This window comes from Zootoca vivipara, chromosome 17 (genome assembly GCF_963506605.1).
Source record: "Zootoca vivipara chromosome 17, rZooViv1.1, whole genome shotgun sequence".
Lineage (NCBI taxonomy): Eukaryota > Metazoa > Chordata > Lepidosauria > Squamata > Lacertidae > Zootoca > Zootoca vivipara.
Genome location: NC_083292.1, coordinates 22,738,758 through 22,750,876, shown reverse-complemented (window position 1 = coordinate 22,750,876; position 12,119 = coordinate 22,738,758). Strand labels below are relative to the sequence as shown.

The following is a 12,119-nucleotide window of genomic DNA, read 5'->3' as shown; positions in this document are numbered from 1 at the left end:
GGATACAAAATCAACACGCAATGATCCATATCGCAGCCCTGAACGATTTGTCTTTTTCTCCCACTTTTGAAGCGTAGGGTTGTCTCCAACAAAGCCATACTCAAAAGTAGACCTACTGAAACCAGCGGCCTTGCATAAATTGTGTCCACTAACTTCAATAGGTCTACTTGGAGTAACAAACCTGGTGCCCTCCAGAGGTTTCGGTCCAGAACTCGGGCTGATGGGAATTGCAGTCCAAAAATATCTGGCAGGCACCAGGTGGCGCTGGTTGTTCCGAAAGTCTCCATTTGATGCTTTTTCTTGTTTTGAGTTAAATGGGTCATTCTAGTGCACTGGAGGGGAAAGGGAGAGAAGGGGGTGGGTCTCCATTCAAGCCAATAATAATAATAATAATAATAATAATAATAATAATAATAATAATAATAAGTGTGTGTGTGTGTGTGTGTGTGTGTGTGTGTGTGTGTGTGTGTAATCTGCTTTTAGCACCACCCAATGGACAATTGCTGAAGTACAGCCAGATTCCTGAAGCTGCTGCTGCTTCTTCCTCTTCTTCTTTGATAATCACTCGTATCTGAGTAAGATTGTCTTCCATAAACACGGTTTTAACAATGGGTCCGTAAGTGACTGTGTAGGCCAATTCTGGATCCACACGTCCTTCCACAGTGGGGACATTGGTTTCCAGGCGGGAGTTGATCACGGTGTGGATTTGCCAAGCGTGCCTTCCTCTTAGCACGTTTCTCCCTTGCGTCCTGAGATCGAGTTTCTTCAAAGCCCATGACACCTTTGGTAAAGGCTGTTCTCCAACTGGAGCGCTCGCAGGCCAGTGTTTTCCAGTTGTCGGTGTTTATACTACCTTTTTAAAGATTTGCCTTGAGACAGTCTTTAAACCTCTTTTGTTGACCACCAGCATTACACTTTCCATTTTTAAGTTTGGAATAGAGTAGTTGCTTTGGAAGACGATCATCAGGCATTTGCACAACATGACCAGTCCAATGAAGTTGATGTTGAAGAATCATTGCTTCAACACTGGTGATCTTTGCTTCTTCCAGGCGAAAAGGCAGCTTCAGCAGAGACTCTGAGGGCCTCCAAGTGGTGCTGGACTCCAATTCCCATCAGCCCCAGCCAACATGACCACGGATGATGGGAGATGGAGTCCAACCTGGAGGACAGCAGGCTCCCCCATACCTGGAGGAGTTATACCTGGGGTTATACCTGGTGCTAGTCCTGCCCGGAGAAGAGTCACTTGAATTAATGGACGGAAATCAGGCATCCGAGATCCTTTTAACCAGAGATGCCAAAAGCAGGAGTTTAAAGCTGCACTCGGTTATTTTATTATATTTGTAAAAAAATATTTAGACACCATTTTTCCTAGATAGAGAAAAGAACCCCCACCCCCTGAGCAGTTTGCCATTTATACATAAAATCATACAACGAAAACCAGTGGCAAAGAGTTCTGCAGGACTGGGCTGATGACACTCAAGGCTCAGCTTCTAAAAGAACCTCGCCAGCACTAGAAATGACCAAACGGTCAATCTGGGCTGTAAGCGTTCAAGCAGCCCCCGTAAGACTTTGGGCAATGCCACTGAGAGTGGAATTAACCATTTGGGAGTCCCAAAGCATGGAACTAGACAAATACATTTTTTCAAAATACATAGCCACAGAGCAGCCGAGACCATATAACACTGGTCCTGAGAGGCCTGCATTGGCTCACAGTACGTTTCCGAGCACAATTCAAAGTGTTGGTGCTGACCTTTAAAGCCCTAAATGGCCTTCACCCTGTATACCTGAAGGAACGTCTCCACCCCCATCATTCAGCCTGGACACTGAGCTCCAGCTCCAAGGGCCTTCTGGCGGTTCCCTCACAGTGAGAAGTGAGGTTACAGGGAACCAGGCAAAGGGCCTTCTCAGTAGTGGCACCCGCCCTGCGGAATGCCCTCTCATATGATGTCAAGGCAATAAGCAACTATCTTACTTTTAGAAGACATCTGAAGCCAGTCCTGTTTAGGAAAGTTTTTAATGTTTAATGCTGTATTGCACTTTTAGAATTCGGTTGGGAGCTGCCCAGAGTGGCTGGTGAAACCCAGTCAGATGGGTGGGGTATTATTATTATAATAATTATTATTATTATTATTATTATTATAATTATTATTGCAGTAGAGTCTCCCTTCACCAAAGCCCCACCTGCCTGCCTCCTTACTTAAAGCAGGTGCTGCTGCTAGTCAGCCTCCGCGTTGCCCCTTAGGCAAGTACCTGCTCCCCCTTGCTCTAATGGACCAGCCTCCACTGGCAGCTGACTTTACCTGGCATGGATTTCCCAGAGCTTGGTGCCCATCCTCTGGTCCCACACGCACACCAGGCCCTCTTCCCCTCCGCTGACAATCTTCCAGTCGTCCATCTGCACAGAAGAGACTCCCAGCTGGTGGCCGTAGAGGGAGCAAACGGAGGCGCTTCTGCGGAGGTCAAAAACCCTCACCCTAAGAAGAAGGCGTAAGCACAAGTCAAGTCTCGTGTCATCAAGGTTGCCATGCTACATTTTCACTAGCACGGCCCCAGAAGAGATGGTTCTAGCAAGATCTACTTGGAACCACATTAGATTCCGTACATGCCGGCAGCCAGCCTCTCTCACTAGTTGAGCCATCTATGAGAGGCAGTGTGGTGCAGCAGTTAGAGCACCAGGCTTAGGACCTGGGAGAGCAGTGTTCAAATCCCCAAGTAGGCCACAAAGCCTGGCCCACCTCGCAGGGTTATTATTTTGGGGATTAACTGAGGAGGAGGAGGAGGAGGAAGAAGAAGAGGAGGAGGAGGAGGAGGAGGCATCCCCAAACTCCAGCCCTCCAGATGTTTTGGCCTACAACTCCCATGATCCCTAGCTAACAGGACCAGTGGGGTCAGGGATGATGGGAATTGTAGTCCAAAACATCTGGAGGGCCGAAGTTTGGGGATGCCTGTAGTAGTAGTAGTAGTTTGGATTTGATATCCCGCTTTTATCACTACCCAAAGGAGTCTCAAAGCGGCTAACATTCTCCTTTCCTTTCCTCCCCCACAACAAACACTCTGTGAGGTGAGTGGGGCTGAGAGACTTCAAAGAAGTGTAACTAGCCCAAGGTCACCTAGCAGCTGCATGTGGAGGAGCGGGGAACCAAACCCGGTTCACCAGATTACGAGTCCATTGCTCCTAACCGCTACACCACACTGGAAGGAGAGAACCAGGTACACAACCCTGAGCTCCTTGGAGGAAAAAGGTAGGATAGAAATGCCCTAAATGAAATGGATGTTTATACATAAGAACACGGGAAGAGCCAGTGGTCCACCTAGTAGCCAACCAGGTGCCCATGGGAAGCCCACAAAGCAGGGCACGGGTACAACAGTGTTCTTGGCTCATGATTCGCAGCAACTGGCATTCAGCAACATGTTGCCTATGAAAGTGAAAGTAGAACCCAGAATCGCCATTGATAGTGTTAGCTGCTATGGGAGGGATTCCCAAAGTGTGGTCCACAGACCCCTTCATTCAGGTGGTGCGCAGCACACCTGCAATTAAAAATCATGTAGCACCTAGGACAGCGCATGACAATTGCTACAAGAGGCAGGAGAATCCGTCAACAACCTCAGCAATTTTCAAGTGGGGGGGGGAATGGTTTGGGGACCGCTGCTCCAATTATTGTTGTTATAAGTTCCCCACCCATCTGACTGCGTTTCCCCAGCCACTCTGGGTGGCTTCCAATATATAGAAAAATGCAACAAAACATTAAAAGGCTTCCCTATACAAGGCTGCCTTCAGATGCCTCTATGAATTTGTCTAAACCCCTAAAAAAAAAAAAACTTAAGAGGAGCTTTGCTGGATCAAGCCAATGGCCCCATCTAGTCCCGTATCCTGTTCTCACAACGGCTAACCAGATGCCACTTGGGAAGCCTGCAAACAGGACCTGAGTACAAAAGCGCTCCCCACACTTCTGAAGAAGTGTGCATGCACACGAAAGCTCATACCAAAATAAAAAACTTAGTTGGCCTTTAAGGTGCTGCTGGAAGGATTTTTTATTTTTTATTTGTTTCCCCACACTTTGAATATCAGCTGCTGGCAGTCATAAGGCACACGGCCTCCGGCAATGGAGGCAGAACACAGCCGTTGTGGCTAGTGGCTACGGACGGCCTTCTCGTCTGTGGGTTTGTCTAATCCTCTTTTAAAGCCATGCAAGTTGGTGGCAATCATCACTGCCTCCTGAGGGAGCCCAAATTCCACCGTTTTAACTCTGCACTAGGGGAAGAAGTTACTTCTTCTGTCTGTCTTGAATCTTCCAACGTTCAGCTTCATTGGACAGCCCAGATTTCTGGTATTAGCAGAAGGCGAGTGATAGGTCGCCAAGTCAAAACATCGCCATCCACCTTGAACATTTGACTATTTTGAGGAATGCTTGTAGATATAACTGACAGGCGGAAGTCCTTTTTACCTATTTCTTTCAATATTCTTATTTCTTTGCACTCCCCCCCCCTTTGTTTGTGTTTTTGCTCTGCTCCGGTCTTTGTAATTTTTGTGGTCCTCCACTCAGGCTTAAAGAGGGGTTAACATGCAGGTGGTGATGGAGAGTTGATGAATCACCTGGAGTTAGAGGCAGGGAAGGGAAGATCTCCCAGGGTGGGAGGATGGAAGAAGGAAGAGAAGCTCCCAGGTGAGAGCTGGGAGGGTTCGCCTCTCTCTGTGTGGGGCATGTTAAGGTCTACCTGTGAAAGAGTACTAGGTATTACAGGGAACCAGGCAGAGGGCCTTCTCAGCAGTGGCACTCTCCCTGTGGAACGCCCTCCCATCAGATGTCAAGGAGATAAAGAACTACACAAGTTTTAGAAGACATCTGAAGGCAGCCATGTATTGGGAAGTTTTGAATCCTTGACGTTTATTATTGGTGTTTGTTGTTGTTGTTTTGAATCCTTGACGTTTATTATTGGTGTTTGTTGTTGTCGTTGTTGTTGTTTTGTATCCTGCTCTATACCTGCAGGTCTCAGGGCAGTTCACAAAATAAAATCAGAATATAAATTTTTTTATATGTGCTGGAAGCTGCTCAGAGTGGCTGGGGTATTATTGGTGGGGTATTATTATTAGTTTCTTTTTGTTCAGATTAGTTTGTTTTTTATTGTAATGTATTATGAAAGGTCTTAATAAAATCAAACCACACACACTCATGCCACCATCCGTCAACTAGAAGGAAAGCTCTCTAAAAACACTCTTCTCACCTACAGGTAGGTAGCCGTGTTGGTTACAACATCCAACATACCATCTCAGGACTATTTAATTGCTCATCCTCTAACATTGTGTATGCCATCAAATGCCAACAGTGCCCTTCAGCAACTTAGTTGGTCTTTAAGGTGCTACTGGAAGGAATTTTTTTTATTTTGTTTCGACTCTTCTCACCTGCGATTCCCAGCATACTGCCTCCGACAGTGGACAGAGGAGCCAGAACACAGCCATTGCCATCCTGATCTTCCGTTAATTTGTCTGATCCTGCAGGGCCATCTCCCCAATAGTTATTGAATTGTAAAGGTCCACACACACACACACACACACACACACACACACACACACACACACCACTCCTTTTCCATGCAATGCTTATTTGTTCTTGGGAGTAATGGAGTTTGCAGTAGCTGGGACATGTGTCTGGGCTGTAGTTGGACTCAGGGTCAGAGCCTGAGCAGTTGGAACACTGATGAGATGAAACTGCTAACTGCCATCCGGAGCGTAAAGTCTTATGGGCATAGAGTGGTGCCTTCTCCACCCAGCCAGCCCTAGGTGAGACTTCCTGGGGAGAGCATTCAACAAGCGGGGAGCCTGCAGAAAAGGCCCATTCTTGCGTTGCCACCCTCCAGACCTCTTGTGGAGGAGGGCCTTGGGTGATGATTGCAGGGTACGGCTCGGTTCGTATCAGGAGAGGCATTCCTTGCAGCCCTGAGCCATTTCAGGCTTTATACTTCCAAACCAGCACTTTGAATTGGTCTAGGAAACTAATTGGCAGCCGGCACAGTTGAGCCAAGATTGGTGTAATATGTTGAAACCGTCTTGCCCCAATGAGCAAGCTGGATTCTGCACCAGCTGAAGTTTCTCCAGCCATCTTTAGAGGCAATGTATAATGTGTTGCAGTAATCTCTAACCTAGAGGTCCCCGGAGCAGAGATGGAAGACGTTATTGTGAGCTACTAACTCGTGAACCCCTCTCTCTATGCTTTCTCCAGGGAAGCGTGGGGCATTACGAAAAATGCACCGCAGCCTAGCAAAAACATCCAAGGAAGGTGTGACATGGAGTCAGTCAGGGTGCAGCCTGGGAAGGCAGAGAGGCTGGGAACCTCAGCCTGAGGTTTCCCACTGCTGGGCTCAAAGAGGCTTTTGCTAGAGTTGAGCAAGTGGATGGATGCAGGAAAAGGGCTTAACAGTTTGATCATCCAAAACCGCTGAAGATGAAATCATTGCAGATTGCCAAAAGGGTGTGTGTGTGTGTGTGTGTGTGTGTGTGTGTGTGTGTGTGTAACAACAACAACAGAGCCCAGAGAGTCGAGCGGGAACCGCCACAGAGGCTGCTCGAAAAGGAATGGAAGCTAATCCTTGGGAAATGATGAACTGCGGAAGCTGGGAGGCCCAAGCGCATGACAGGAGGACACTCCCTGTGCCAGCACTTCCATTGTTCAGGATCCCTGCTCCGATCTGGAGGCTGTTCCAAAAAAACAAAATCCAAAGCTTTCCCTCCTTCTCTCTCCCCCCCCCCCCACATTGCCCTTCTCTAATGAAACCGCTCGGCAGGAGCCTGGGAATAGCTCCGTTCCGACAATTAGAACAAAAAGGAGGACAAAGGCTTCCGACCGGGTGGCATCCATCTGACAGGCTGGAGAAGGGAAATGAGCGTGCTCAGGCAGGCTGGGCCACGCGCAACACCTCCGTTGCCGCTTGTCGGAGCATCCACAGATGGAGTAAACAAAGCCTGTCTCCCGCTCTTCCTCTTGTCTGGGTGGGGGGGCTGCGCAGAGCTCGGCACTGGGTGAAACCGAAGCGCTGCTTCCAAGCCCCCGTCCCTGACAGCGTGCGGCCTGGCGGGCTGCCCGCCGGCATCGCATATGATAATCAGGCCGCCTTCCATCTACCGAGTCCTGGCTGAGTCGTCGCGGTTTCATTTGCAAGGACCTGGCTTCCAGGCATCCGTTCCTGGTGGGAGGGGGGGGATGCAAAAGACACTTTTCGAGTTGTTGTTGCTTTTGTGGGGCGGGGAAGTCTTACCAACTCCAGCTCCCAGGCTCTGGCTACCAATGTCAGAGCATTGTGGTTCCGCAACGATCGAACCTTGAAAAGGATGGAATTCAAGAGCTAGGTTTAGGATTTAGGGACCTGGGCATCTCCCCCGCACCGTGAAGCTCACTGGGTGATCTTTCGGCAGCTACTACCTGCCACCTAACCTACCTCACGGGGTTGTTGCTGCTGTTTTTTTAAATTATTTTTTATTAAAGATCTTCTTATGTTAGAAAACACAGGACTATACTATATCGCCAACCAAGTTCACCACATAATCCCATACATCCTGGAAGATGAAATGAAACAATAGGTGCACCGGGAGGTAGAAAAAAACCAGAGACTATGGTGTACCCGTTCCTCGAAAACAAACTAAGGAAAATTCCCGCAACACTAAACAGGTTCACACACAGCCCATGCATAAAGGAAAACTGACCCCAGCCCCATCCTCACTGATCCCCCCGGCTCACAGGGTGGTTGTGAGGACAAAAGGGGGAAGAAAGAAACATGCACACTGCTCTGAATTGTGTGCATGAAATAAATATAAACTTAAATGAAATAAAGCAAGTATCTGGTCCTCAGGCCCATGGGGAGAGGCTTGGAAGTACAGTGGTGCCTCGCTTAACGAATGCCCTGCTTAACGAAATTTCCGCTTAACGAAAGGATTTATCAAGCCGAGGTTGCCTCGCTAGACAAATGCGTTTTACGAAAAATTCGTCTAGTGAATCGCGGTTTCCCATAGGAATGCATTGAAATTCAATTAATGTGTTCCTATGGGCAAAAAAAAAATCCAAAAAAAATATATCAATGCATTCCTATGGGATTCGCTAGACGAATTTTTCGCTATAAGAAAAGACCCGTGGAACAAATTAATTTCGTCTAGCGAGGCACCACTGTATGGACAACATCTGATAACTTCCAGAAGCTGGAGAGAGGCTAAGTGCTTAAGTTTCCATTTTAACTGTGTTGCTTTATCCCTGATGTGTTTCTTTGGGAAGAAAGGTGGGAAATAAATTTAAACCCTCCTCCTCCAGTGCACAGGAGATGGTGCTTTACAGCTACACAAAACCACTTGACCCTTAGAGTTTGGAGAAAAGGAGAGCAAAAGGTGACATGAAGGAAGTGTAAAAGAAATTATGTACAGCATGGGGAAAGAAGGTAAAGTTTCTGCCCTCACCCCCACTCTCCTAACACATGAATTCTTGTTCTTCTTCGTGTGCCTCCTCCACGAGGGGTCCGGAAGGTGGCAACACGAGAACCTTTTCTACGGTGGCTCCCCATTTGTGAAACGCTCTCCCCAGGGAGGTTCACCTGGCACCTTCATTATACACTTTTAGGTGCCAGGCCTAGATAGATAGATAGATAGATAGATAGATAGATAGATAGATAGATAGATAGATAGATAGATAGATGAATGCCTTGTGACATTTTGGCTCCTGAACACCACAAACCTGGAAGGGAGTGTTCCGGTTTGCTGACATTCTTTGGAACCCAAATGTCCGATGCGAGTTCCATGAGTTCCAATTGGCTGCAGGAGCTTCCTTGGTTTCCGAAGTTGAAGTCGAACGGACTTCCTGAACGGATTCCGTTTGACTTCCGAGGTACGCTTGTATTCAGGATCAATTTGAAAAAGCACTTCTTCACCCAGCACAAAGTTGAATGACGGAACTAGCTCCTGCAGAATGCAGCTAGGCTCTGAAAATCCAGAAAGGGGAAACGACATGCCCTTGAATCTGATCCCGGACCAAAATGCCACCTGAGGCCTGATGCATGGGGGTGGGGGAAGCAGGGTACAGGGAGGGAGATGGGTGTGTGAGAAGGAAAGAGTAGGGAGCTATTCCCAGCTGGCCTTTGGCCACCGTGCGACATCCCTTTGGTGTGGTGTGCTGGACTATTTAAATAATTAACACCCCATCTCTCCCCCCCCCCCCCCGCAAAAAAAAGGAAAGAAAGAAAAAGAAAAGGTGGCAGGGAGGAGGGGGAATCTAAAAATTGGATGAGAGACGTGTTTTTTTTAAAAAGCACTCTAATCCTTTCACGCTGATGACTCCGAGCGCTTCCATGTCTGCCAACAGACACTGAGCGGTGGGGTGGGGGGGGAGAAGGGGGTGGGGGAAGAGACGCAAGACTGGCCAAGATGAGGAGATAAAGGGGGGGGGAAGCTGCAAATCAGCTAAATAGGATCTGGAATTCATTCACGTGAAAATCCTTTTTTGTTTTGGCCACCTGAGAGACATCAACTGCAACCCAACCTACATTATTGCCACTGTTTGGTGGCGGTGATGCCGAGGGGGTGGGCTCTTTTTGGCACATGCGAATCTCCCTTAGGTTATTTCCCTACTTCAAAATTTCAGGAAGTGAGGTTTAAAATGCCAAACTCATTTCTTTCTCCTTTTTTCCCCCACGAGTGTCCGCAGGAAAGCGGAAGGCCTCGTTCCAAGAGGCCTCGCTGGGCAGTACACCAACTGTGTCCACCAAATGGCTTTTTAAAAGTATATTATTTTGGGGGGTGGGAGGAGTAAAGGAGGGACTCTTCCCGTGGAGCTTGCAAAACGACAGGACAGAACAAAGCAAAGCGAGGTCCAACCATTACCTAATATTGCGTCTCATTCTCTGAAAAGTTTATGCGGACTCTTGCCTCTGGTGTGCAGTGCAATTCCGTGAAAGGCGACAGGCAAGCTGCTACAAAGGTGTAGCCACGTTTGGAGTGGGGTGCCCAGATCCAGGCCAGCGCAAGACATTTGGGAAGGTGTTGTACTGCAGTGGCAGAGCATCTGCTTTGCATGCAGAAGGTCCCAGGTTCAGTCCCCAAGGGCATCTCCAGGCAGTGCTGGTAGGGACTCCTGCCTGAAACACACACACACACACACACACACACACACACCCGAGAGCTGCTGCCACTCAGTAGACAATACTGAGCTAGGTGGATCAAGGGTCTGACTCAGTGTAAGGCAGCTTCCTGTGTTTTGGTACCGGATGAAAATGGCAAGACGGTGCCTCCCTGCCACAGTCCACATGCAAGAGCCCACCAGACTGGTTGATTTGCGTCACTGTGGTTCAGAGCAGCATGATAGGTTTGGGGGCCCAGGACAAACTGCCTTTCCCCTTAGCAATCTGCCCAGTTCATCCGAGGCCCTTCTCTGCATGCCACCTATAAGGGAGGTCTGGAGGATGAACACGGCCTTTTCTGTGGTAGCCCCAAGTCTATGGAATGCTGGGCCTCAGGAGGCCTGCCTGGCACCTACTTTGTTTTTGTCCTAGGCACCAGGCAAATACATTTTTTGTTTCCTGGGCATCTGGGTGGCATCCACTGTTGAATGTTTTTATTCTGTTTCTGATGTGTATATTTTTATTTACTGGATTCTATTCTCACAAATCGATTTGGGACTTCTGGGTTGTATACAGGGTTAGTCCTACTCAGAGTAAATCCATCGACATGAATGGGCCTAAGTGAGCCTCGCCCGTTAATTTTCAATGGGTCTTCTTTGAGTAGGACTAGCGTTGGAGGCAACCCTTTTTATGTGCGGGAAACAAAATAAAAAGTTCAATAAATTTAACCTGACCAAATGGGCCCCACCTCCTTGGATGTACCTTCTGTCCTTGTTCCCAGCCACCAGCATGCAGGGAGGGCTGTCTCGGAGATTGACACAGGAGAAGTCCCCCAAGGAGCTTCCGAGCTGCGCTGTGCACTGTCCCGTTTCCAAGTTGTAGAGAAGGATCTGGGGGGGAAACACACCACGGGAATGCAGATTGTCAACCAAGGATTAGGGGAAAGGGTGGGGAACCTCTAGCCCTGCAGGCCAATCTTGGCTTGCCAGGGGGTCCAAAATGGCTTGCACAGCTAAATGGCCTGGCCCGCCAAACCTACAAGTCCATTAGGTGTCAACCGAGGGGCGGGAGGGTGGAGTTCAATCCTGCTGGGGTCAGCTTTGCCAGTGCATTCTCTGCAAGGATTGTGCTGACCAAGCAGACCCCTACAGTAAGGAGGATTGCACCCTCCAGGGCCTTAATTAAGGGGTGGGGGAGATAAGGATCTGGCCCTTTGGCCAGAGAAGGTTCCCCAGTCCTAAGGGAGATAGCTCGGTAGAGCATGAGACTCTTAAACTCAGGGTCATGGGTTTGAGCCCCAGGTTGAGCGAAAGAGTCCTGTGTTGCAGGGGGTTAGACTAGATGACCATCAAGGTCCCTTCCAACTCTACAATTCTATGATTAAGAATCTGTCTCTCTGATTAAGAAAAACCAGGAGTCAGGAGTTAAGACTGGTGTTGAAAGTTCCTTTCCCCCAGGAGGTTACTTTCCTCTCTGTGCCCTTCCAGCAACTGTAGACTTGTTATCTCTTAAAATTAACAATATTGGGGGAACATATAACATTGAAACCTGTCTTATACTGAGTCCACCCTGAGCCACGGACCTTCTGCATGCAAAGCAGATTCCCTACCACTAAGTTACAACACATGCCCAATTAGAAATGAAATGTAACTTATAACAGGGGCTGAACTGCTGGCAGAACCATACACAGTATTATTTGGATATGTTAAGGATCTGGTTTTGCAGAATTGATAATGCATTTGCTAACAGCTGCTCCTACTGCAAAATGCTATAATGGAGTGTTATCCCTGTGTTAGAAGATTGGAATGGGAGAATATGGGAATTGACTAATTGGCTCATATGAGAAAACTAACTAACCTTGCAAGAGAAAGATAAAGGAGTCAACCTAAGATGTGATAAAATATCTAGCCCTATACCGTATTTTTCCGTGTATAACACCCCCCCACACCCCGTGTATAAGACGCCCCCTGTTTCTTGGGGACTCCAAATTAAGAAAATGGGGGGAGATTGTATCTGTGTATAAGACAACC

General features: G+C 48.1%; 1 protein-coding gene across 2 annotated transcripts in view; it reads right to left on the bottom strand.

The window, feature by feature from the left end:
- FBXW8 (F-box and WD repeat domain containing 8) overlaps window positions 1–12,119 on the bottom strand; it is a 65,013-nt gene that overhangs the window by 3,022 nt on the left and 49,872 nt on the right. Inside the window, exons 8-9 of one of the 2 annotated variants that reach the window (XM_035098286.2) lie at window positions 10,852–10,979; window positions 2,301–2,474 (exon numbers count right to left, since the gene is read on the bottom strand). In XM_035098286.2, coding sequence (XP_034954177.1) covers window positions 2,301–2,474; window positions 10,852–10,979 — 302 coding nt within the window. The remainder of the gene's footprint in view (window positions 1–2,300; window positions 2,475–10,851; window positions 10,980–12,119) is intronic. The other variant, XM_060269290.1, reaches the window with a different exon arrangement.